Source organism: Agaricus bisporus (genome assembly GCF_000300575.1).
Source record: "Agaricus bisporus var. bisporus H97 unplaced genomic scaffold AGABI2scaffold_6, whole genome shotgun sequence".
Lineage (NCBI taxonomy): Eukaryota > Fungi > Basidiomycota > Agaricomycetes > Agaricales > Agaricaceae > Agaricus > Agaricus bisporus.
In genome coordinates this window covers 453,883-476,828 of record NW_006267369.1, presented here as the reverse complement: position 1 = coordinate 476,828, position 22,946 = coordinate 453,883, and the positions used below count along the sequence as shown (strand labels likewise).

Genomic DNA, 22,946 nt, shown 5'->3' with positions numbered 1-22,946 from the left:
GTATACTTAAATATAAGCTAGTATGTACAGTCCGAAGGCGGTTTGAAATAAAGAGTTAGATATTTATAGAGTCGATAAACCGGCCGGGATTGTTCCGACATGGTTTGATCCCGCGCTTTCTCAAGCTTCAGCCTGGCTACGGCTTTGGTAGATCTATGACACTGCGACCTTTACCTGTCCAAGTACAGAGAGCCTGAACAGCTTCTGCACCATCTTACCCCTTGCCTACCATGGACATTGTGTCGGAAATAATAACGAACGATGTACGTCAAGTGCCTTTTGCCGTCGGAAAAGGCTTCCGGAAACGTATCTGTTATACTTAGCACGTCCACGATGAAGCTCCTTCTCCCAGGAAGAAACGGACAAAGATAAATGACGCTGCTGAAGCTCCACCTGCCAAACGGACCAAATCGTCGACAGAAACAGCTCGGCCGTCCAAGTTGCTGAAAGTATCCAAGACTCCACGCGCTTCAACGGTGAGAACGAGAGCAGGTGAGTATGCCTAAGCTCCTGTCGCTAGCAAACTCATCTTTTTCACTCTTCTAGCTAGAAATTTGGATTCACAATGGTCCACGGTGGTGCCTTCGGACGCACACCAGGTACCCTCAGACCTAGTGCTCGTGGATACTAGACCTCGGTTGTGGGCGATGGTACAACTTTTCAATCCTTCCTGAGAATACTACTAATCAAGCATCCAAGAGTCGAGCGGAACTGGGATCTGCATTCGTCGAGGTCTCTGATTCGAAATGTGTCAACAGTATATCGTGGACACTGACCGACATGCCTATCGTAATTCTGGATAACAAGTCCATGGTAATAGAGAAGACGAAGGATGCGGGTAACGAGTTATCCATGGACCTAATCCTGTGAGTTTGTCTTCCAGTGCCCAAATTCGTGTTTGTTGACCCCAGCTGCAGTATCCGAGAGTTCCGTTCCACGAATCCGAGCACTCTTCAAAAGAGTGAAGACACTACTATGAATCAGTTTAATTCGCGGAAGGTCTCCGGTGAGTCTCTTCTCAATCTGATGCAAGACGGACCCTAATTCGAGGAACTAGAAGGTTCTGGTAATGACTCCGCTTCCGTCCCCGCATCAGCCATCTTTCAAGAGTCTCTGAGTCAACCCGGTACCCCACATTTCAACATAAATGATGCGCCGAAGCTCAAACGAGGAAAACCACGAAATGTTCAATGCAATACCCCTGATGAGTTGGTTCTAGGCACTGCACAAGGCGTATCACGGACCCATGAACGGGAACAACGTGACGACGAACCTCCTGCCACTTCTACTCATATACTAGACACATCGAGACTTAGTGTAAAACCTACACCAAAGTCCAAGCGGGAGAAAAAGCAGCAAGAGACGTCACATATATCCACGAGCGAATCCTTTCCCGATACCGCACAGGGTATATCACGGTCCAAGAAGCGAGGAAAAGTTGCCCTCGAGCCCCTTCGTGTTCCTCCACAGATTCTCGATCCTTCAAATGCTGCTATACTTCCTACGCCTAGGTTTAAGCTGGAGGAAGAACGGCAAGGGATGTCACATAAACCCACGAACGAGTCTCTTGACCCTGGGCCAGGCGTATCACAGCTAAAGGAGCGAAAAAAGGCCAATTGCAAAACCCAAACTATGGCTACACCATCACTTGATCCTACAAAATCTAACTCAACCGCTCCTCCGAAGCTCGTGGCAGGAAAAATAATGCGACAAATGCCAAAGACGCTCGAACTATCAACAGATGGATCTCCTCTCAAGCGATCCGATACGTCCAGTTTTTCCACACCCTTAAATTCAAAACTGAGGACGGAGGGAGCCAAAGTGAAGCAACGAAAGGACTCAGAAAAGTCAGCCCATGAACCATTCAAGTCAGGCCCTTCACTGAAGCCCGAGCGCGAAGGAGCCCAGCGGAACCAGAAGCTCGAAAAGATATCAAGAAAATCTTTCAAGCGGCGGCGATCACCGGGACCCTTGAATATGAGATCCGCTTGTGCACAGACGTCTAAACTGGAACGAAGGCGACAGAGGACGCACGAGCAGCGCTCCAAATGTTCTTCACAAGTATCGCAGAAAAAGGAGCTGATGAAAGTCATCAACAAGTCCATACCTAATGCTGTAGCACGGGCTCCGCCGGTACCCTGGAGCAGTACTAAGGATTCAGTATTGGCTTCCCTACGTTTTACGAAGAACAAAAATCCCGTTATCGATGTACCCATTCCAAAAGCGTCGAGTAATGCTACTGAGGCATCGCAGCTGTCCCTCCCTACACCTTCCCCTGCAATTACGCCTGCCCCCGTTGAAGTTGCTCATGGTCCTTCAATTGAGCCTTTGCACTGGAATTCCCTTTCAAGCAAAGAGGAAATGTCGCGATCTACTCCTGATATTCCAATGTCCGATCTGGAGAACATCATGCGAGAGCAGAGGGATCTTAAACCTGTGTTTCATCACTACCCTGATAATCATAATCTACCCTACCTGAATAATTTCATGCAAGGTTTTGCGGAAAAGCGCGAAGGAATTTCCGGCGCGATGTTGCAAGGTCCACCAGAGGCTGGAAATGAGGCGACGCAGCAATTTCCTTCCGAGCCTACGACTCCACAGTTTAGCATGTTGTCTAGTATTCCCGCTCCAACAACGTCTAATTCGCGTCCCGAACACGAACAACAAAAGGAGTGGGAAAATCACCCTCACCCACCAATACAACCTGTGGATGTAAATTTTCGTTTCCCTCCTTTCAAAAAGTATGAGAAGTCTCAGGAAGGCCTCGTACTAGGAACGTCTGGGCCTTCGCTCAACGTGTCGAAAAGCTTCCCAGAGGCGCGAAATATGCACTTGAACGAACATCCATCACAGCATTATACCCCAGATAGATCAATACCAGATTTCGAGAATATCATTCAAGGTCAAGAAGGCCGTTTTAAACCCTTTTTTGGTCTTTCTCCCGATAATCGGTTACTCCCGAATCTTAATAGGCTTCCTTTCGCTTTTGCTGAAAAACACGATCTCCCACTTGGAGGTCAAGTTGAAGCCGGAAAGATTGTTGTTTTTCAAGATCGTACTCAAAATCGGACCGACAGTGAATGTGATGAGTCTCAGGCAGAAAAAGATTTAGCTCGCATTGGTTCCGTCGAGTCAGGTCATTGTTGGACGGCTAGACGGGAATTTTCGTATGGTGACCCTAACAGCACTCAGACTCCCCTGGGAGAATTAGCCAAGCGAGGGGCACTCCGGAGAGACATATATGTGGATGAGTTTTTAGCGAGTCAGCCGAAGTTCGAGTGTAGAATCAGAAGTCCTGGGAGTGGTTGCAGGGATGTACCATTGGCTCAGATGGATTGTAAAGTTCATGGACGAGCAAGGCCCTTGGCTTGGTCGACGACTCCGAGAGCTCACTCTTACAGTCCTGTTCCCGCCTCGCCTCGGACGATAGCTGGTTTCGACGGGCGTTCAATATCAGTACCGCATTCAAACCCTCCTCCATTGGGTCCTCGTAAGGGGATCAAAGCACGGATGTCAAACTTGAATACTGTTGTTGCATGCACTTCTCATAATCAAGTTGTTGCTTTATCCAACTCGAGGAGCTTGTCACCGAATTTGCAGGGTATCAGCAGTCAATTTTCCAGAACCTCTGAACCAGTCCGTTCCTCCTCAACGGAGACAATTTCTTCTACTAAGGATACAACTTTGGTTTCACTTCCTGGCGAACCCGCACCGCCTACCCCATACACTCCGCCTTTCCAAATCGTCGCTCCTGATGGTGCCTCGTCGTATGAGCAAATACGTTCGAAGCCCCTTCCCCCCCTTACGCCGACGATATCCTCTGCAAACGATATAACAATGGTATCCTTGGCCGAAAAACCTCTATCGCCCGCTTTACGCGCTCCCATGCCAATAGAGCGAACACGTATGTCAACCAGCCCTTCCCATGCACCGAGGATCTCTGCCGCTATGAGTGTATCAATGGGATTATCGGCTGGCAAGCCGGCGCCATCCACCCCGTCCACTCAACCATTACCCCTGAGTATGGCCGCTCTTCCACCATCGCTTAAGCGAAAAGGCAAAGAGAAGGCGCATGCACCAGAAATCTCTGATGACGAATCATCCGTTGTGCAAGATGACTTTCGTCAAACCAAGAAAGCGAAACTGTGGCATGATCCTGTCATTGATGTATCAAGAATCTTTGGTGACCTTACTGCGCCGATAGCTTGTTCTTCAAAGACAAGGCTGGAAGATCTTCCAGTCACACAGTCGAGTCCTTTCCCTGAAATCCCCCATCGAAATAGTGATATGGTTGTAGAAGATCAATTACCCCCTTTATCAACATCTTCCCCTATGAAACCAGCCAAACGGCGCGGACGCCCACCTAAATTAGCATCGAGTATCTCTAGTTCCTCTAAAATCATCAGGCCAAAATCCCCTCGCGATAGAATAAAAAAGTCAGCTTCTAGCTCAGCCTCACAATCAATCCTTTCTTCCCAAATACCTGCTCAAATGAGCGTCGTGGCTATGGAAGATCAATTGCCTCCTTCCTCCGTATCTGCCGCCACGAAACCCGGCAAGTGGCGGCGAGGGCTATCTCAAGCTGTTAAAACAGCGCCAAGCAACTCTGCCCCCGCCTCGTCCATCGCATCAGGATACACTCCTGATGAGCTGCCATCAATTTCTAGTTCAGTACGAAAAAGGTCTCAAATGGAATCATTAACCGCCGCAGCCGCTCCTGTACAGTGGAGTGAAAATGGCATACCATTACCTATACCAGTTGAAATCCAGGCTTTGGTTGACGCGTATATCAACGGTGCCCCTATTGGTGTATTTGCTTCGAGCAGTCATTTACAAGGGATTTGGGGTTTGAAATTGATGCAGGGGAAAGAGATCGGCTATGCGTTTATGGGGTTTTACAGGGTCTGTAGGGTTTTGGAGAGTTTGGATGAAGACGACGCGTACGGCAGGGAAAATGAAAAACATAAGGAAAAGAAAGGAAAGGCGGCGGTCGTGAGCGAGGTTGCCAAAACTCGTGTTCGCTGGCGCTTTAGGCTAAGATGGGAACCTGGTGGTGAAGGCTGGCAGATTCGCGATCCACAGAGGCTAACTTCACCGTGGTGGAATCCGAACCTGAAGGCTCAAGAGCTTGCTGTTGGACCTCTGAATAGTTCAGAAGATTCTGATGACGAATCAACCCAAAAGTATCGCCTAGCAAGAAGACGAAACCAAAACTTCCCCAGGAGGCATTGTTATTTTGATCAAACGTTTTGTAGTGTCTTGCCATTGCACCTTTTGGCACCGATAAATGCCGAGATACCCGATGCGGTGTTACCGCGAGGATGGCATTGTCCTGATTGTGGAAAGTTAAACTTTCGGTATTATCTCAGGCATCGAAGATGTGATAGCTCATATTGTCAGGTATGTGATTAAACTTGGCGTTGAGCATATAACAATTTCTCAATGATATACCGTTTGAGTAGGATAAACCTGTGGCTCGGGGCTATATGGTCGAAATTGATCGCTTGCGTGATCCGCAGGATGGAACGCCCTTGGCGCTACCTCTGGACAACGTGCCCGGACACATTCGTGCGAATTCGCGAGTTCGAGTTTGGGATGATAAAATGAAGACGCTGATTTACTGCTTCGAAACTGGGATTGTTGGGGGAATGGCGAAAGCACAACATATCTTCACTTGTAACCTACCAGATCTGCAACGACTTCCGTCGGAATTGTTCAACTTGATACAGGGTTATGTGCCCCTGAGAAGGCCGACAGGGGATACACATACTAGTAAGATTCAGCTATGCTCTAGGACATCCCTAGTAACTGAACCTCATTTGCATAGGCCCTTACTTTGTGCATTCCGTGGATGGTGTTGGTGGAGATGCTGAAGATTCTAGTTCCTGGGTGACTGCACCCCAATGCTTGCATCACGCGAAAGAGGTAATGAACGATCGAGGGAGGAAATATGGGAAGAAGACAACGGCAGAATTGAATATCAACAGGTTGATAATTCGCGCATGGGTAACCTCCGGCAGTAAGCGGGCAAGTCTTCTCTCGATTCATGATAACGATGGATTTGGAAATGATATGATTGTCTTAATGCATAGGGTTCCGACTTGTTACAGGCAAAGGAGCGATGCATCGTCGTCATGTGCCTCGGCTGCGAAGTAATTATAAGTATAAGCCCAAAGTCAGCAATGCCACCGAATGACAATCAGACGCACTTGCCCGATTTTGATAAATTGATTTCGATGGAGAGTTTCGATCCGCAGGAAGATCAATTGACGATGCCCGAACCAGGGGAAAGCGTCAAATTGGATTCGGGGGAGAAGGAAAGTCAGCCCCATCTGGTATCAATACCCTCGACAATGAAAGAAGTGATGGGAAAGAATCCAAAGAGTGAGAAGGTGGAAATGACGCTAAGCCTTGTTCATGGCGACGTTTTACTCTTGGAGGGAGATGATTTTGAAGTGAGTATATTTGTCTAGTCGTATGAGAGGTGCTTCTGATTGTTTACTTGGTATCATTAGTACTCAATTAAGCGTAGCGGAACCAGTATCCGTAAGTGATGTTCATCTGCTGGCTCGTCGTGCTCACACGAGTACTTTGCAGTATTGTTTGGCTTGTGAGCATCAAACATGACATCACAGGCGTCTCGGCAGGTGCTTGCCAGCAGGAGAGGGTGACGAGCGAGGAAGGGGCTCTGGAGGAACCAGAAGGATAGAAAAATTCGTCTAGTGTACAATGTTGTAGCATAGCTGAAAGGGAGCCTTTTGGAGAAATAGAGTGAAGCTGACCCGAAGCGAGCATTTGCCGCTTGTCAACCCCCAACATCATGAGCGCAAACAACAGCGACGCCGCCACCGACGGACTGGCTACCGGCCAGCCTCAGTGGGGCAGAGGTATGCATACCCCTCGTTTACATGCCTCAAGGGGTACTGACAGCCAATTCACGTCCAGTCCTAATTTGTGGTGGCACTGACTGGTAGGCCTGACCTTCTCTCACAGTCGAACAATGCCCATTCACATGTGTCCTGTCCTCTTTTATAACTCATCAGGCCTCGATTAGGAAGAAAGGATCGTCCTGGGACGATTAATCCAGAAACTGGGGAACCCCTGTGAGCATATTTCGTTTCAATTTCAATTGTAGCGTCTGACTTGCAACTTCACCACTCCCCGGCCCAACAGAAATCCAGACCTGCTCGAACCACATATACTTCGTTCCCTGAGCAATGTTAAAGTGGCTTCGGTGCATGCATCGTGTGCAGGTTGCCATTTTGTCGCCATCGACATCGAAGGGAACGCATGGCTATTTGGCAGGAATGGGTCATCTTGCCTCGGCACTTCGGGCCCGGGCGAAGAATATATCTCGGAGAACGCACCCAGAATGGTCAGGCCCACTGATTTGGGCGCGCAGGGGGATACGAAATTCGTGTATGCCGCTTGTGGTCGAAACCACACGCTTCTGGTGGGAAGCGACGGGAGCGTTTGGACTGCTGGGGTCAACAACCTGGGTCAGGTGTGTGGTTTATTTCTTAATGAGTGCAGCGACTGTTCCTTGACAATGCACGGTAGTGCGGCCACTCGTTGAGCCCTGAGGTCTCAGCTTTCAAAGGAGTGAAAGTCATCTACAATGGCTCTAAAGAGCATGTCGTGCAAGCCTCCGCCGGGATCACATTCTCCCTCGTACTCACTGACGCTGGCAGAGGTAACTCTTTGGTCGCGTCTCGTGAATTTTGACTCAACTGATACCTCCTTCTTTTACTAGTCTTTGCCTTCGGGAGTGCAGAGAAAGGACAACTCGGAAATGGTACCACTGGTGAACGCATCACAACTGGGAATAAGACAGCCTTTGACGTTGAAGAGAAACCGAGTGCGTTCTCAATTTTCATTCATACTCTAACTGACGTTTGTGTAGTCTACGTCAAAGCACTTGACGGAAAGAACATTGTACAGATTGCATCAGGACAACAACACAGCATTGCATTGGATGACACAGGGTACGTGGTCCTTTAGTTACTCACATTAGTATTTCTCGACTGAAACACCTGCTTCAAGGGTTGTGTACGTATGGGGTTATAACGGCTATTGTCGACTTGGACTTGGCAACCAAGTTGACGTCCTTAAGCCTAAGCCAGTTCCTCAAGTATACCTTCTTACTACTTATCTCACTTCTATTACACTGAAGTCTATAATCGCTAGTTCTCCGGTCAAAGCGAATCAGCACTTGCTACTACGGTTGCTGCTGGTCCCACGAACTCTGTCGTGGTGGATAAACAAGGTTTATACCATATGGCAGGCAAAGTGTGTCACGATTAGTCCCATTTTCTCCGTTCCGATAGCTAATCTCTTTGAATTTATTAGTGGAAAAACAGTGGAGAAGGTGAGTAAAATTTAGTATATGTGGGCTGGGTATTTATAGTCTGGTGAAAGGATCATCTGGTTCCCCATATTCCTCGTTCCGTTTCATACAAGATATAATGTCAGTCCATTCCCAGTCTATCATCGTCTTATATTGGTTTATTAACCCTTCGTATTTAACCAGGGGCTGCAAAGTCTCCCATCCCCGTTCGGGTGGTGTGACCCACTGGCTCATTACCCCTGATGATGATGGTACTCCAATGACCGTTTGTTGGGGACAGAATGCGGCCAACGGAGAACTTGGCTTAGGCCCCGAGGAGCCGAAGAGCTCAACTAAGCCCACTAAGAACAATCCGTTGGCTCACATCGAAATTCTTGAGTGAGATCTTTGATCCTTCATCGGCGTATGTGAATGGCGCGTAATGATGTTTCCGTTTATAGTATTGCCGCCGGTCAAAATACCACTCTGCTACTAGCGAAGCCCAATGACAAGTATTCCGACTTACCCAGACATCCAATTGATGTTCAACCTCCCCAGGAATGTGTCGGGTGTAAGAAGGACGACGGAGATCCTTTGGAATGTGACAAGGTCAATTCACGATCTCTATCAATGTATTGATTCTTAATATACCCTTTTTTTTCAGTGCGACGCTCCATGGCATTTACAGTGCTTGAACCCTCCGTTGAGTGAGATACCTGAAGGTGAATGGTTTTGTCCCCAATGTATCGATGATCCAGGCGCGCCGGTGGGTCTCTGGAGGGATACGAAGAGTAATCGCAAGAGGCAACGAGCGGAGTCTCCCATCGGGGATCATGGCAAAAGCAAAGCTGGTATGCATCTGTTTTTTTCATTATCGCAGTAAACGTATTCGTATGTTCTCATGATCCGCACCATTGTGGTATTAATAGGCTCCAAGAAAAAGAAGCAATAGGTCTGCCATACGTGGAGGTGTTCTTAACCCATGATTCCTTGTATTATCATCAAAGGGAAGATAAGACCCCTGTGATAGATGGAAAACGCGATGATTCTATCAAGAAGGTTTTTCCGATGGGCTGAGGTTGTGATTTTGTGACTATCTGTTCTTGCATGTATTATCTTGTTTTCCTCACTCGAAATCTGAACAAGGTGCGATCTGCACCACCTATCGATTATTTCTTAACTTGTATCCGCAATATACGAATGTGTTTCGAGATCCTTGTAACCTCTCTCACCGTGTGCCTTCTTGTATATTAGGAATTTCCACAGCTTCTGCAAACCTGGATTTACCTCCATTGATCGGGCTTCGAAGAGCCTCCAGAAGTTATCCCCTCCTACCTGGCCGGGTCCCTCTGCGTTTCCATATCCCTTAATTCTGTACCTTCTTTCCTAATCCTAACCTGGCTCCCTGCAACCCTATCCTATCGATCATACTCACAAGTTCCTTTCCTCACGTTCACCTAGCCATAAAAGCTATCTCTTGTGGTGCGTCTTTCAGCCTATTGTAGTTTACTTCAAGTTGATTCACCTTTTGCTATGTTGTATGAAGCACTATGCGGCTTTAGATACTAAGAATCGTTTAAATCACCGGAGCACGATACCGAGCCTGGTGGTTTGGATACTGATTAGTGTTCTTTTAATGTCCTATCAGACGCGTAGAAAATGTATGTCTCCGACACCGCGGAGGCAGAGGTCTCTTTCACACCTAGAAGTGCAGTTTCCATATGTTTCCATCAGTCGCCTCTCGCTTGAAGCTCGAGACCTCCCACGAATACTCAATTCGGCTATCATGCATTGAATTTCTCCTTCGCAAGGTTGACATAAAACAACTTCCAGAAGTAAAGCCTCGAGAATTTCTAAGAGTTCCGAGTTTTCGGGAAATTGTTGAAGCGTACAACGTGGATCATTTTATTCATCTCTGCCAAGATTGATTTCACACGAGATTGCATGCTGCGTCGTTGTAAGATACGAGGGATTATAGCCAGTGATTACCGGTTTGACTTTCGGCTGTGTGGCCCGAATCGGGGCCGTTCCGTTTCGGATGTGGAGACTGGAAACCTTTCGTGGCAGCGAGGCGGGGTAGATTACTGGGTCGCCTTGGAAGTTCTTCGGACTGTCCGAGATTTCGCGGCAGAGGTTTTGTTGGTGATAGCTCTTAAGTTCATTTTCATTTTCGGAGTCTTGTATCTATCACATAAGATTTTCATGAGAAAGATTATCGGGAATGAAAGGGTCCATGCATCATGATCAACGTCCGGTTATTTTGGAATACTCATAGTAACAATGATATACGTAGAAAATTTGAAATACTTTGCCACCTACAAACACCCACAGGTCTCCACACAACCCACTTTCATTGGTATTCACAACATTTCTCCAGGCGTCTCCACACGAACCACATAATTTACATGGACTTTCATCAGGCTCCCCATGTTTTCCCTAGTTACATATAATCAACTTGCAAACCGAATTGCGGCTATTTGAGGATGTCTGTTCACCTTTTTTTCAGGGTGTTCTGCTCGGATATCGGAGGACATTGACAGATTTCCCTATGCCTGTCCGGACGTTTTCCCTACTTTGGTGGATCGGCATTAGAAGCAGGGCTTTGACATCGGACTCCCACGGCCCACCAGAGCCCATTCATTTGTCTGTCCAACCAAAGCTCAGTGAAGGCATCCCTTGGTTGTCCTACATGCGCCGCACCCTTAAACTTCCGGCGTCGCGGTCGCAAAATCGACTAACGATATTGAGATAATCGGGGGTGGGGGGGGACCTCAAAATGGCCGTGATCACCCCCGAGTTACCCCTGATATTCTAATCCTCGTTGACCCTCGGGCTGTTCGTTGATTAATATTAGTTATCCGAGTTCTGTCTTTTTTCGAAGCAATAAACAGGATCAGATAAATAAGCGGACACTCCGTTAAGCCCGGTGTAACCTAATCTGGTATAGCGGCAAGGTCCGATAGTCGTGATGTCAATTAGCCGGATCGCGTGGGAACGTATTCTGTCTGCCCGACTTGATCTCAATGATATCTCCATGTAATCCTATCCTTGTAGAAAAGTACAGCGATCGGTAAATTATTCCTGTTTAGTTGTTGATTATCGAAATGTTTCCGAATGGAGACCGGCTCGACGTCGCACTGCACTTCTTAGCATAATTCCTGCGAGCGATGACCGTTCTCGACATTGCGAAATGATTTTCCTTTTCTTTCTTTCTTCAAGAAGCAGGAGATTCGGCCGTAAGGCTTTAGATGGGAGAACATTTTAGCTACTTATAGCCAGAGTCTGCTAAGCAGAGGCATTTTGGCTGCGCCGAGGATGATTACCTTGGTCCTTGTTCAGCGGGAGAGATCACGCCGTGTGTGACGTACTCGCGCTTCGTCGACTGCGGAGTGGAAAATGATATTACTGTCCGTTTCTTTAACAGTCTCACTATCTGTGAAGGCTGAGCACTGCTGAGCAGCAGCGAGTATTGGTTGAGCATATAGGACTGCGCAACGCGTAATGATTTTCCTCCGCTCCGCCTCACGATGGGTGTCGGCATGCCTAGTCTGCCTTACCGGATGCGGTGGAATCTGGGGAATGTTCACCAACGTCGTCAACGCTCATGAAAAAAAAAACAAGCCACGTCCAAAAATGTGCTTTTAATGCAGGCACATTAGTTGAAGAAATATGCTGTTAGGGTGCTTATTGGGATGATTACCTTGGTTCTGAAGTCGGTGCCTCACTGCTTCGCAAAGGAGGCGATCTCGTGACTGCGCCGCGAAGGCCGCCGCGCGTGTGACTGGCCGGATTTCTTAGGATTTAACATACAACCTCAGCGAGCCCCTAGAGTCCTTCTTCCAACACCGTGCATTTTGCGTACAGCTGGCCACCTCAGAGACATATTCTTCCAGGAAACACGCAGTAGCTGTCGGAGGAAAGGAAGGATTTGTAAACTTTGCCAAGTTCGAGGAACGTCCCCTGGATCACCTACGAATCATCCCTGCTGGCTTGCGTAGCTTTACGTTCATTTCAAGCGTTTCATCATGACTGTGAGCTGGAAATGGGGGCCTCTGCGCTCCCTGCTCGCTCTGTCCCCTATACTCATAGGCGTACCGTTGCTTTCGCTCAGACAACATTATAGTGCGTCAGGTTGTCCGTTTCATTCAGTGTACTTATACTTACTTTGCATAGCCCTACCCCAACCGCTTGTCGAGCTTGTTGACCCGACCACTCAGTTACCGCAAATATCAGAAGCTAATATTCTTGGCGTTGCCAAATACCTATCAGAGGACATCGGATTTAGAACTGTTGGAACTTTTGAACATGCTCTTGCAGACACGTGGATGGCTCAACGTGCGGAAGAAATGCAGAAGGAATGTCAACGAATTATATCCCACACTGGGCGGAAATTACAGTGTGAGGTGTGGCATCAACGCGGTAGTGGAAGCCATAGGTGACGAAATTACCCTTGGCGCGCCGATCAAAATGACTGACTCCCCTATTAGATTTGATATGATGGGCAAAAGACTATACAAGACTTATGTAGATTTGACCAATGTTGTCATTCGTATCTCGGATGGTACGCCAGCAGGCAAAGAACATGCTCTCTTGGTCAACTCCCATGTGGATAGTACATTACCCAGCCCAGGTGCTGCGGATGACGGGCTTGCCGTTGGAGTAATGCTTGACTGCATGCGTGTTTTAATCAATACACCGGACTGGTCACCAAGACATGCGATCGTCCTCCGTAAGTCGATTCAAATTCTTTATGTATGAACATCGTTTCCTGAACGCCATTAGTGTTTAATCATGCTGAAGAATCACTCCAAGACGGTTCCCAGTTATTTTCATCTCAACATCCCGTTGCTTCAACGTAGGTCTTTATTAGAGATTTATGATCATGCGCGATTCTGACAATTCCAGTGTTCGAGCAGTAATCAACCTCGAAGGTATCCAGTCGATTTAATTCCTTATACGATCAAGTATTGACTTTTGATATTCACAGCTGCAGGAACAACGGGTCGCGAATTACTTTTTCAAGCAACATCTGAGCAGATGATTGAAGCATATTCTCATGTCCCACGGTATACGAGTATCTTAGATCCACATTTCTCCATCTGACTATCTTTTCTCCGTAGACCATTTGGCACTGTATTTGCGAGTGATATTTTTAGCTCAGGCATCTTGTTGTCAGAGTAAGTCTCGTTCAGGAGCTCCTGGATTTCTAAGTTGACACTTCCGTAGCACCGACTTCCGCCAGTTTGAGTACTATCTTAACGTCACCGGCCTTGACGTATGCAGCCCTTGCTTTGATGTTGATACAATCGGCTGAGTTTATTTCAGATGGCAGTAGTTGGGAACAGTTACCTGTACCATATGCGAAAGGTCAGTAGTCTCTCCTTCGGCCTTCAAGATTCTCAAAATATCATCTTCAATTAGGATTTAGTCGAGAACATCCAGCCAGGTCTTGCCCAGGTGATTAAATTATCTCAGGAAAATTAGAATCACTCATCTGAAATCACTCAATAGCATATGGGGGAAAATACCCTGGCACTTCTTCGCTTCTTGTCTTCTGAAGAGTCACCTCTTCCGAATCTGACTTCAGGATACACTCCACCAACGACTGTTTATCTCACGTTGGCTGGTAGATTCTTCATGTACTCCTTCGCAACCGCGAAGATGATGTATTGGGCATTCTTTCTCGCATCCGTACTATTCGTACGACTGTCTGCTTCGAAAAACGGAGAAGGAGCCAGCGTGGCCGTAGGTGTAATGGCAGTCACTGTGGCTTTCCTCGGTACTATCATCGTTCCCAACATGGTGGCATTCATAATGAACAAGCTCTTGAACAAGGGTATGAGCTGGTTTTCAAGCCCTTTCGCCCCAGTCGTTCTTTACGGGCCGCCAAGCATATTGGGTGTTTTATTATCTCAATACTTGATTGGTCCGATATCCGAACAGGCGATTTTCAATGCCATGCTCCTGTTACAGTCAACTCTGGCACTCGCCATTCAAATGGCTGGAATTGGATCTGCTAGCGTGTTTTTCTTATCCGGACTACCGATGCTTGTTGCCCTCTTAATCAACCCTCTGATCACGGGGAGTACCAAGACCATATCCTTGGTGGCGTACGCCTTGGTACAAGTGGAGCCACTGCTTGTTGGCACACTTATACTCGCTACCGTAGCTGAAGTCTTTGTCCCTCTTGTGCGTTTTTGGCGCCATGTTCATGGTTTCGGTTGGTCCCTTACTCTTTTGACATTCAGACCGGCCGTATCGGAGCGCAGGCGCCTGCAGATCATATAGTCGCAAGCATCGTATCCATACTGGGCTCTCAGATTATTCCCGCACTCTTGCCTTTCATTCACAGGTTTGAACGTCGGAAAATATGGAACGGTATTGTTCTGTCTAGTATTGCCACCGCAATTGTCATGGCTGTGTTTTCTATGAGACGACCATTTGACGAGATGCACCAGAAGAGATTATTTGTAATCCACGCTGAGAATGTTTGTCTTCCGTTTATTTTTACGAAGAGAAGATCTTAAATCACCACCATCAGATTACAACAGGAGAACATCACCTACATATAGCGGGAGCGGATGGTGCACCAGGATACGAGCTTCTCGTGGAAGATGTGACGAAAGAATTCTCCACAGCTGATGTTCTGCCCAAACCGATTGTGATGAATGATTACAACTCGGATTGGGATACCTTATATCCGTTTTCCGCCTTTCTTACTCCATACAAAGTGCCGTTGGCGGTCGAGAGAAGTTACAAATCACCATGGGTAGCTGATCAGCAGTTTTCCGTCTCCGCCATTAACGATATCCGCGACACGGACGCAGGAACCCGGAGTTTGACGCTAGAGGTTAAGCATCCGGGACTCATTTGGTCTGGTACGTATATTTCTTCCATATGCACAGCCTGTTTTTAATTTCCTTGCAGTGATTGCTTTTGATGCTCATGTTTTGAAATGGACGTTGGACAATGATCCTCCGGATGAGCATGGCCGTCACTTTATCAAGGAGGCGTCTTTCTACGGTATCGACACGTGGAGTGTTGATCTGGTCATCAAGTCCCCTCCGAACGCAACGGACGACGAGACGTTGTTAGTGAATTTCATAGGTTTAGCCGAGAAGGGAATGTGGCCCGGGAAGAAGGCAGTTAAGGCGGAAGGCGGGCCCGCGATGAAACTGTTTGAGGAGCTTGACCAATGGCTGGATGAGAAATCAGGTGGTACCATTGATGCTTTGTTCATGAGCTGCGTTGGAGGTGTTACACGACTATGAGCCGAGCGTGAGTCGCATTGCTTGATAGACGTATGGATGTAGTAATTATGAATCTCACGACTTTATGGTTTTTCTTCTATTCATTATATAAACCCTTTGCGCCAAGGCAATAGTTGACTTATCAATTATATTACACGGTGAATCCTGCAGCCATCCATTATGTGAATTGCTGCCCAGTAAGCACGATGGCTTGGACATGTGGCGTGTTTGTTGCTGAGACCACGCACGTCACGATGTTTGGCGTCCCAATTCAAACGTAGGGTGATCAACCATACCCTGCTAAAACTTGGAGTCCCTCGACCCACTATCGGTTTCGTCTAGGTTCGCCTGAGAGGGATTATTGATTCGCGCTCACTGGTGAACCCCTCGGTACCTCAGAGTCTTGAGTTTAACCTGATTGCCACGGAGTTACTTAAAAAGATACTGGGCGCGAGAAGGTCTTGGTCCTGATTATAACTCGAGAGTATGTCTGGAAAAGGGAACGGCAGAAAACGTAAGATAGCCTCCATGACGCAACCGAGTGCTATTCTAAAGTCTTTCTCAGAAGCTTGATCTTGCAGGACCACACATGACTTTAACTGTTCCTCGTGTAAGCGCGGTCGCCACAAACAAACCCAAAGTGGGTGGGGGCTGGGTGTGGGCATAATTGTGTTTTGATCCCCATTTTTTGCGTAACCCCAGGCTCGAGATACAAGATCTCCGACTCGGAATTTTATCCCCAGGGCTAAAATCCGAATCAGGTTACCAGCACATTCAATACTTTTTGATGGACCAACAATTCGCGAAGGTATATTTAACGGAACGACCATTTCAATGAGCTTGTAACGTTTTGTTTCCCCTTTCACTTGCCACTCAGTGTTTTCGAAACCTAGCATTTCTCTATTCCATTTTGTGGAGTCGGTACCGGTTCCTCTTCTCGTCCTCTTCCCTATTCTATATGACTTGCTTCCCCATGGATTCAGTGTTATCATTTATTGCGTGTAGTGGCATATGTCTGGTGGCAATCAGTCTGCAGTGGAGGCGTAAAACTAGGTGGTGTATGCCTCCTGGACCCGCACCTGGTATTTTTGGAGATAACCGGTGGGATGTACCCTTTTATCAACCTTGGAAACAGTATTTGGAATGGCATAAAAGTTTCGGTGGGTATCAAGCTTGCGGAGCCTAGTGGTTGGGTAGTATATTGATAATTAAATTCACTTTAGGTGATATAATATCATTCTGGTTGGGCGGGACCCCCATCATAGGTATGTTTTCTTCAATTTCAATTCCCAGTCGACCCGGTGAGAGTCTTATCTGTGTTTACGACAGTCTTGGGAAGCCTTCAGGTAGCCACAGATATGTTAGAAAAAAGGGGAAATATTTATTCTAGTCGACCTAGAAACATCATGGGGTCAGTCACAGACACCTTTGTGATCGATGATCGTCCCTGACTCTTGGGTGGCTTGGTAGAGATATTCTCTCAGGTGGCATGCGAGGAGTCGGAATGCCTTACGGTACGCGCTGGAGAAATTGGAGAGCTGTGAGTCGTTTTCGTTATTTTTGAATTTGAGAGATCGGGTGATCAACTATTGCTTGTTTCCTTGCTTCTTCGGTCACGGGTTACAGTTGATGCATGCAGGATTATCCGTCGACGCATCACAAGACTATAAGACACTTCAATCTTTAGAATCGAAAGTTTTATCGAAGGATTTATTATATGCGAAAAATGCTGAAGAGTATGAGTTGCGTGTGCGACGGTGAGTTCTTCGCAATGCCTCACATGTTGCCCATTTGACAATGGATTTCGCGTTTAGGTATGCCATCTCCATTACGTCGAGCGTATCCTATGGCAGAAGAGTGAAAGACATGGATGATAAATTAGTGAAAGATAACCAAGAAATTGACCGTTGTGAGTTGTATTAAAGCTCCTGCTGTTTGTCGTGTGAGCTGATTGGCTTATTCCCTAATCGCCGTGATCAACAGATCTGACAAAGTGAGTCTCGTTACCCCAGTGCCAAAGTATTTGATGCTGATTTCATCCTTGAACAGAGTATTGTATGTTTACTCCTGATTTACGAGTTCCAGTTCTAAATGTTCAAACAGGGATATCAGCAACTCGTGGGTTGACTCGGTGTGTCCTTGGCATTCTTTTTGTGTCCAATATGGGGTCCTTATACCAGTACCCAGTACCCGTTCCTCCTCTATTTGCCAGTAAGCTAATTTGTTCTGTTGAGATTACTCGAGCTAATTGATGTAGAAATGGTTGCAATGGTTCCGTTACGAACCGGAAAGGATGCGTGGACGAGATACCAGAGTCTACCTCGGTCTGTTGAACGACGTGCGGGAACGCATGAAGAAAGGGACGATTATGCCCTCTGTCGCCAGCAGAGCACATGAGAAGAACCGACATTGGTGTCTCAACGACGTTGAGATTGCCTATGCTCTCAGTGCTCCCTGGCAAGCGGGAGTGTCAAGTGTAAGCTCCTCCCCTTTCTAGTGCGTTCTAGCGAGTTATTCTTCAGTGCAGACCGTAGCGATATATCACATGTTCATCAGTTGAGTCTTGACTTTGTGTGGCGACTTCACCATTCTCAACCAATTTCAATTACCTCTAGTGGCGATGTTGCTCCATCCGGACGTTATGCGGAAAGCGCAAAAAGAACTGGATAGCGTCGTTGGCTCGGAACGCCAACCTGAGTTTGACGATATGCAGCTCTTGCCTTATACGCAAGCGGTTATGAAAGAAACTCTTCGCTGGCGACCGACAGTTCCGCTTGGAGTACCCCACAGCAACACTTGTGATGATGTCTACAACGGAATGTTCATCCCCAAAGGAAGCCGAATTCATGCAAATGTCTAGTAAGTCCCTGAGCTTCATTGGTGCCTGTGTATCGGTACTGACGTTACCAAGTGCAATGGCTCATGACGCAGAGGTTAGTCAATCCAAACTGACCATGACCGAAGACCTGACTATCTATATTCATAGATATTCCCCGATCCCGATATGTTCCAACCCGAGCGATTTTTGGATGGCAAAACTCCTACGTTCACAGCTGGGTTCGGCTTCGGTCGCCGAATGTGTCCAGGTATGCATATTGCGATGAATTCGCTTTCAATCCTTTTCGCTCGGTGAGTATTTCAAGGACGATCATCCTATTTCTGTTGGTTACTGAAGTTGATGGTAGAACTCTATGGGCTTTCGACGTCCGACCGCCATTGGATGAGTTTGGAAAGCCAATTCTGCCGGACAAGGACTCAATGGACGGCTATCTGTCAATACAACCTCACCAACTATCCTATCACCTCGTACCGCGTGAAGCGAATGTTCCAACCGTTGTCAGAGCGGAAGCGGTGAGGGCCGAGGAGGAACTGGTTTCCTGGATGTAATCACGTCGAGCAAAAACATCTTCATTGTTTCTATCATTCATCATTACTCGGACATACTCGCACATGTGGACTCTCACAACATTATTTATCTATCATAATATATGTATGCACTCGGAGACTAAAATCCTTGATAATTAAATACGCTCATTGCGAAGGCTTTATATCTGACCTCACTAGCTTACCAGTATGGAACGGCCACCATAATAGCTTGGACCCTGGTGACAATAATCTCGACCCTGGATTTTTAACACATCGGCAAACGGATCAGCAAGACAAACTAAACGTTATCCTCGGCGTTAATCGATAAATCGCGGGGCGGTGTTATGGCGGGGCTACTAGGTCTTACGAAACATTCCAGGCTGGTTAAACCTAGCCGGATGGATGAGCTGAACATGCTGCGAAGACCTCTTCCCGAGTCCTCGACATACTCAAGGCGTAAGGAATCTTATCCGATGGAATCGCAGTAGTCGTAAAGGGATTCGGTCCCTATCATACATTGTTCCCTATTGTTCCTTACTTAGCTGTCAATAGTACTGATGTGATCGATAAATAATAAAGCGGGATCACCTCGGGGGTAACACCAATTATGATGCCTTCCCCCATGCATTGGTTGCTGATGCGTGATGCGTTACATAAGCCGCTCAAGTGTTACGCACGTGCTGCGTGGCACGGTATGCACGTGATACTATTTATTCCTGGGGTTTCAGCCAAATACAGGTGTTGTTTGGTGAACCGCTCAGGATAGCTCTACTACTACAGCAATGTCTGGCTCGTTCGGCTCGTCTTTCACTGTCGCAGGCATGTCCTCATCCACAAGTACGCACCCTAATGCGTGGGCAAGTTCAAGCACAAGCGGGCAACTAGGTGCTTCGTTTAGCGACAGTTTGTCACAGTCGCGTAGCCATTATCAACCAGGATACTTAATGGTCTGTTTGATTTCGCTGCTTTAATTCTTTGTCCAACATATTCTCCCACAGTCTACATCGCAAGACACGGTAATTGATGCTTTTTTAATGCCCGCTACAACATGTGTCAATGTTTGAGCAGAATAACGTCCAAAGCGGCCAGCGTGTCGATGATATTCCTATCGTTCAAACGAAAGCCAAGCTCAATAATGTGCTCACGAGGGGATCGGCATCTGAATTTGGCATGGAATCTATGTTTCAAAGCACGCGGTAGGAATTTCGCACCTGTTTCCCGGTTTTAGATTAATGAGGCGCCACAAAGACAGCGGCAGACATTCGCAGATGAAGATGCCCCACCACGGAGCTCTATTCATGATATACCCAACGAAATTCACTCTGATTCAACGCCTCGTGGCATGCCATCCAAAGTTGGTTAACCGATTTTCCTGTTCTAGATTTCGGCTGACAACAAAAATTAGAATCTGTCACCCGAATCATCGCACCTTGCTCGACGCCACGCGCGCCCCAGCCCCAACGCTGCAATCTCTCAACCACTTTATGTGGTTATCTTCGGTTACCCCCCAGAAAAATATTCACTTATTGTCGAGTACTTCAAATCACTTGGGAATTCGACAGAGGCGGAACCCAATACGGAAGTACTTAATTGCTTCAGAATTGGTTATCACGAAGCACCAGATGCTGTCCGGGCGGTTCGAAAAAATGGCGAGGTTTTCGCGGGTAGTTGGATGATCGGGGCCAAGTGGGCGGTAAGCGATTATCGTTTCGTATTCGGTTGACTCATTGTTTCTGACCACTCCATGCTTTTGACAGGAGCCAGCGCAAGCTGAAGCAGCACTGGGGCAACCACTCCTCCGATCGAGCATTTCGGGAGCAGTCGCGGAAAACGGTTCTTCGGGTTCGGCAATGATGGTCGACGAACCGACGCAATCGCCTTTTACCTCGAATACCCCTAGCGTTGGTACTCCCATAAGGCTCGCTCCCTCCACATCTGCTTTCAGGAAAGCAGGAGCTCCTCCTAAACCTTCAACGCCACTGGCACCCAAACCCAGTGGAATCCCTGCCAGCAACGCTGCAACTCCAACTAGTAATAGAGGTGTACTGGGTCATGTTTCTGACATGATTTTCGGCTGGTAAAATCATTCATTCTTCAGCGGTTATAGCTGTACTATTGCTTTTCCGTGACGACATCTGGAATTACCTATCAATGTCTCGTAGTCTGGGGGGCCTACTTCGCGCGATTCATCCGGGAATAACATGGTAGCCTGACGTACACATTTGAAAGTCATGATGCAAAAACTAGCCCACGATCTGTGCGGCTTTTTAATAACTTCCATCCCGAGAGTTTAGAAAAGACGCTGACGCTTGAGGCAAACTCACAGGACGTTGAGAATATACGTTAAGAAGACACCAAGGCCAACGTGGTGAACCGAAATCAAAGGGGAGTTAAAAGCGGTGATAGCTACAAGGTCCGACCCTTCTATTGGGCCAGGAACGGAAAGAGAAAAAGAAACATTCGGACTTCGCCTAACTTCGCCTAATTGGCAAAAAACCTGCCGTTATGTTTCGCTGTGGTTGAGTTCAAGCTGCTACCTGCCAAATTTATGCTTGTCCTGTATCCCGGTTTTGGAGGCATGGTCCTTGACTCATGGCCAGAGGGAGCTTTCAGTCACAATTTCTGTAGCGTACCAGAATTGGAAAAAGAGCTATAATCAATCCATCTAAAAGCAGCACATGTTCACAGCTTTTGCCAAGAGGAATGTATGAATGTCATGGTAATTCATATAGATAGTATTCGCCAGGTACTCGCCAGGTATTCGCCAGCCTCATCAACGCGATGATCAATAGAGGTGTAACTACTGGTAGTGGTTAGAAGATACATCTGTTCGCATTTTCCAAACGGGGCTGTGTGCTCAAATGAATCATCGGGAAAGCGTGGAGTTCTCCGGCACACATCAATGCATTGGCACTCGCGATCAAAGCCAGTCCATATCCAGACCGCTGGGCCTTCTGCGTAATAATAGACGAGACTCATGGCACTGGTGGTGAGTGTTCAACTTTAGTCCGAGCGACAAGAACCCGAGGTATGCTCATCAGACTTTAAGATATAACAATCGAAAATAATAGTGGGATCACTCGACGAACATATCGTGTGAGTGTGAATTGAATCAGAACCTGCACTTGTAATTGAAAAATAGTATATGCCTGCCAGTATTCAACCCCCTTTTACCGCTCAAAACATATGCAATAAAGCCCCAGTTACTCCCGACTTTTTTTTTCATTGACCAAGAAGCAAATCCAACTTGAAGGAAAGGTCAGACGATAAGCACATCTAATTAAACAGACCTGTTGTCCCAAATAGTACGTACATGGATGATAAGATACGATGCTCAATAAGCTCCTCATCTGCCGAATCGAAGGCGTTCATGAGGGGTAGAGTACACTACACGAAAGCCAGGAAAGCCAGAGGGAGGCATATTTTATTACAGGGTTGAGGATTTACAATGACAATATAAATTCCAGCTAAGCCTTATTCGATCAATAATGTCTTGCGCTGAACAAGGCCTTAAACGTAATCCGAAATGAATTATGCCCGACATGATCAACTTGAGTCCATCCCAGGTCCATCCTGAGCGACCACTTTTTTCCCACCTTGGATCAAAGCTCTACAATCTTGCCGTATTCTGTCAATCTGCTCTCTAATTCGGTTAGTTTTCGCTTTGTTTCTTGTACATGCTCGCTTATACACATAAGAATAAATAGAACACCTACTTTTGTGCAATCTGCACTTTTATAGTGTCAAATTGGTTAATAACCAACTCGACACAAGAGGAAAAAGATATTGCTGATCATGAGCATGTCACCAAGGTTTCAACGCGGCCTCGAAGGGGCGACCAAATCGTGGGACAAAAACCAACCCCTTATCTGGTACAGATCTCCGTAGATTGTCAAGAATTCTTGTTAGATGTTCCTACCGTTCGACACTTCACAAGGCCGGTCCAACCGTGTAATTCAATCAAGAGACCGGCCACATAAAGATGGAGCCAATATTTTATCTGT

The 22,946-nt window shown here is 47.0% G+C and overlaps 6 protein-coding genes across 6 annotated transcripts; all 6 read left to right on the top strand.

Annotated features, from left to right (window-relative positions):
* Positions 1-230: 230 nt before the first annotated feature.
* Positions 231-6,156, top strand: AGABI2DRAFT_118537 (hypothetical protein; the record flags this gene model as incomplete). The annotated part of the gene is made up of 9 exons (XM_006461611.1): positions 231-263; positions 324-492; positions 547-650; positions 700-866; positions 918-1,006; positions 1,058-5,183; positions 5,256-5,400; positions 5,463-5,772; positions 5,828-6,156. 9 exons carry the CDS (start codon positions 231-233, stop codon positions 6,154-6,156), a joined length of 5,472 nt encoding a protein of 1,823 aa, XP_006461674.1.
* A 26-nt stretch (positions 6,157-6,182) lies between these two features.
* Positions 6,183-6,709, top strand: AGABI2DRAFT_118536 (hypothetical protein; the record flags this gene model as incomplete). Its single annotated transcript, XM_006461610.1, has 3 exons — positions 6,183-6,455; positions 6,533-6,546; positions 6,598-6,709. 3 exons carry the CDS (start codon positions 6,183-6,185, stop codon positions 6,707-6,709), a joined length of 399 nt encoding a protein of 132 aa, XP_006461673.1.
* A 101-nt stretch (positions 6,710-6,810) lies between these two features.
* AGABI2DRAFT_193077 (hypothetical protein) lies at positions 6,811-9,178 on the top strand (the record flags this gene model as incomplete). Its single annotated transcript, XM_006461609.1, has 14 exons — positions 6,811-6,887; positions 6,946-6,970; positions 7,044-7,103; positions 7,174-7,504; positions 7,561-7,693; positions 7,754-7,858; positions 7,904-7,985; positions 8,044-8,131; positions 8,188-8,289; positions 8,350-8,368; positions 8,419-8,467; positions 8,531-8,725; positions 8,788-8,935; positions 8,991-9,178. Coding segments are annotated over exons 1-14 (1,590 nt in total), but the record flags the coding sequence as incomplete, so codon positions are not given.
* A 2,965-nt stretch (positions 9,179-12,143) lies between these two features.
* Positions 12,144-15,718, top strand: AGABI2DRAFT_205497 (hypothetical protein). The gene is made up of 14 exons (XM_006461608.1): positions 12,144-12,448; positions 12,500-12,761; positions 12,814-13,055; positions 13,109-13,181; positions 13,232-13,257; positions 13,314-13,392; positions 13,447-13,503; positions 13,553-13,601; positions 13,652-13,693; positions 13,748-13,783; positions 13,838-14,515; positions 14,575-14,814; positions 14,868-15,204; positions 15,254-15,718. The coding sequence occupies exons 1-14, from the start codon at positions 12,352-12,354 to the stop codon at positions 15,595-15,597; spliced, it is 2,562 nt and encodes an 853-aa protein (XP_006461671.1). The 5' UTR covers positions 12,144-12,351; the 3' UTR covers positions 15,598-15,718.
* Positions 15,719-16,636: 918 nt separating this feature from the next.
* On the top strand, positions 16,637-18,963 carry AGABI2DRAFT_118533 (hypothetical protein; the record flags this gene model as incomplete). Its single annotated transcript, XM_006461607.1, has 16 exons — positions 16,637-16,736; positions 16,800-16,841; positions 16,906-16,987; positions 17,047-17,116; positions 17,203-17,333; positions 17,391-17,485; positions 17,560-17,569; positions 17,626-17,631; positions 17,680-17,707; positions 17,764-17,787; positions 17,834-18,052; positions 18,104-18,131; positions 18,192-18,435; positions 18,488-18,509; positions 18,563-18,705; positions 18,762-18,963. The coding sequence occupies 16 exons, from the start codon at positions 16,637-16,639 to the stop codon at positions 18,961-18,963; spliced, it is 1,446 nt and encodes a 481-aa protein (XP_006461670.1).
* A 763-nt stretch (positions 18,964-19,726) lies between these two features.
* On the top strand, positions 19,727-21,187 carry AGABI2DRAFT_222487 (hypothetical protein). The gene is made up of 6 exons (XM_006461606.1): positions 19,727-19,889; positions 19,941-19,958; positions 20,011-20,138; positions 20,191-20,296; positions 20,348-20,635; positions 20,700-21,187. Exons 1-6 carry the CDS (start codon positions 19,764-19,766, stop codon positions 21,021-21,023), a joined length of 990 nt encoding a protein of 329 aa, XP_006461669.1. The 5' UTR covers positions 19,727-19,763; the 3' UTR covers positions 21,024-21,187.
* The last annotated feature ends 1,759 nt before the right edge of the window (positions 21,188-22,946 follow it).

Bases quoted from the DNA above. Each gene is read 5' to 3' on its own strand.
- AGABI2DRAFT_205497 (XM_006461608.1), top strand. From the start codon at position 12,352: ATGACTGTGAGCTGGAAATGGGGGCCTCTGCGCTCCCTGCTCGCTCTG. The intron at 13,056-13,108 runs GTAAGTCGATTC...GAACGCCATTAG, and splicing joins AAGACATGCGATCGTCCTCC to TGTTTAATCATGCTGAAGAA. The intron at 14,516-14,574 runs GTGCGTTTTTGG...TTTGACATTCAG, and splicing joins CTGAAGTCTTTGTCCCTCTT to ACCGGCCGTATCGGAGCGCA.
- AGABI2DRAFT_222487 (XM_006461606.1), top strand. From the start codon at position 19,764: ATGTCCTCATCCACAAGTACGCACCCTAATGCGTGGGCAAGTTCAAGC. The intron at 20,139-20,190 runs GTAGGAATTTCG...GGCGCCACAAAG, and splicing joins TCTATGTTTCAAAGCACGCG to ACAGCGGCAGACATTCGCAG. The intron at 20,297-20,347 runs GTTGGTTAACCG...AACAAAAATTAG, and splicing joins CTCGTGGCATGCCATCCAAA to AATCTGTCACCCGAATCATC.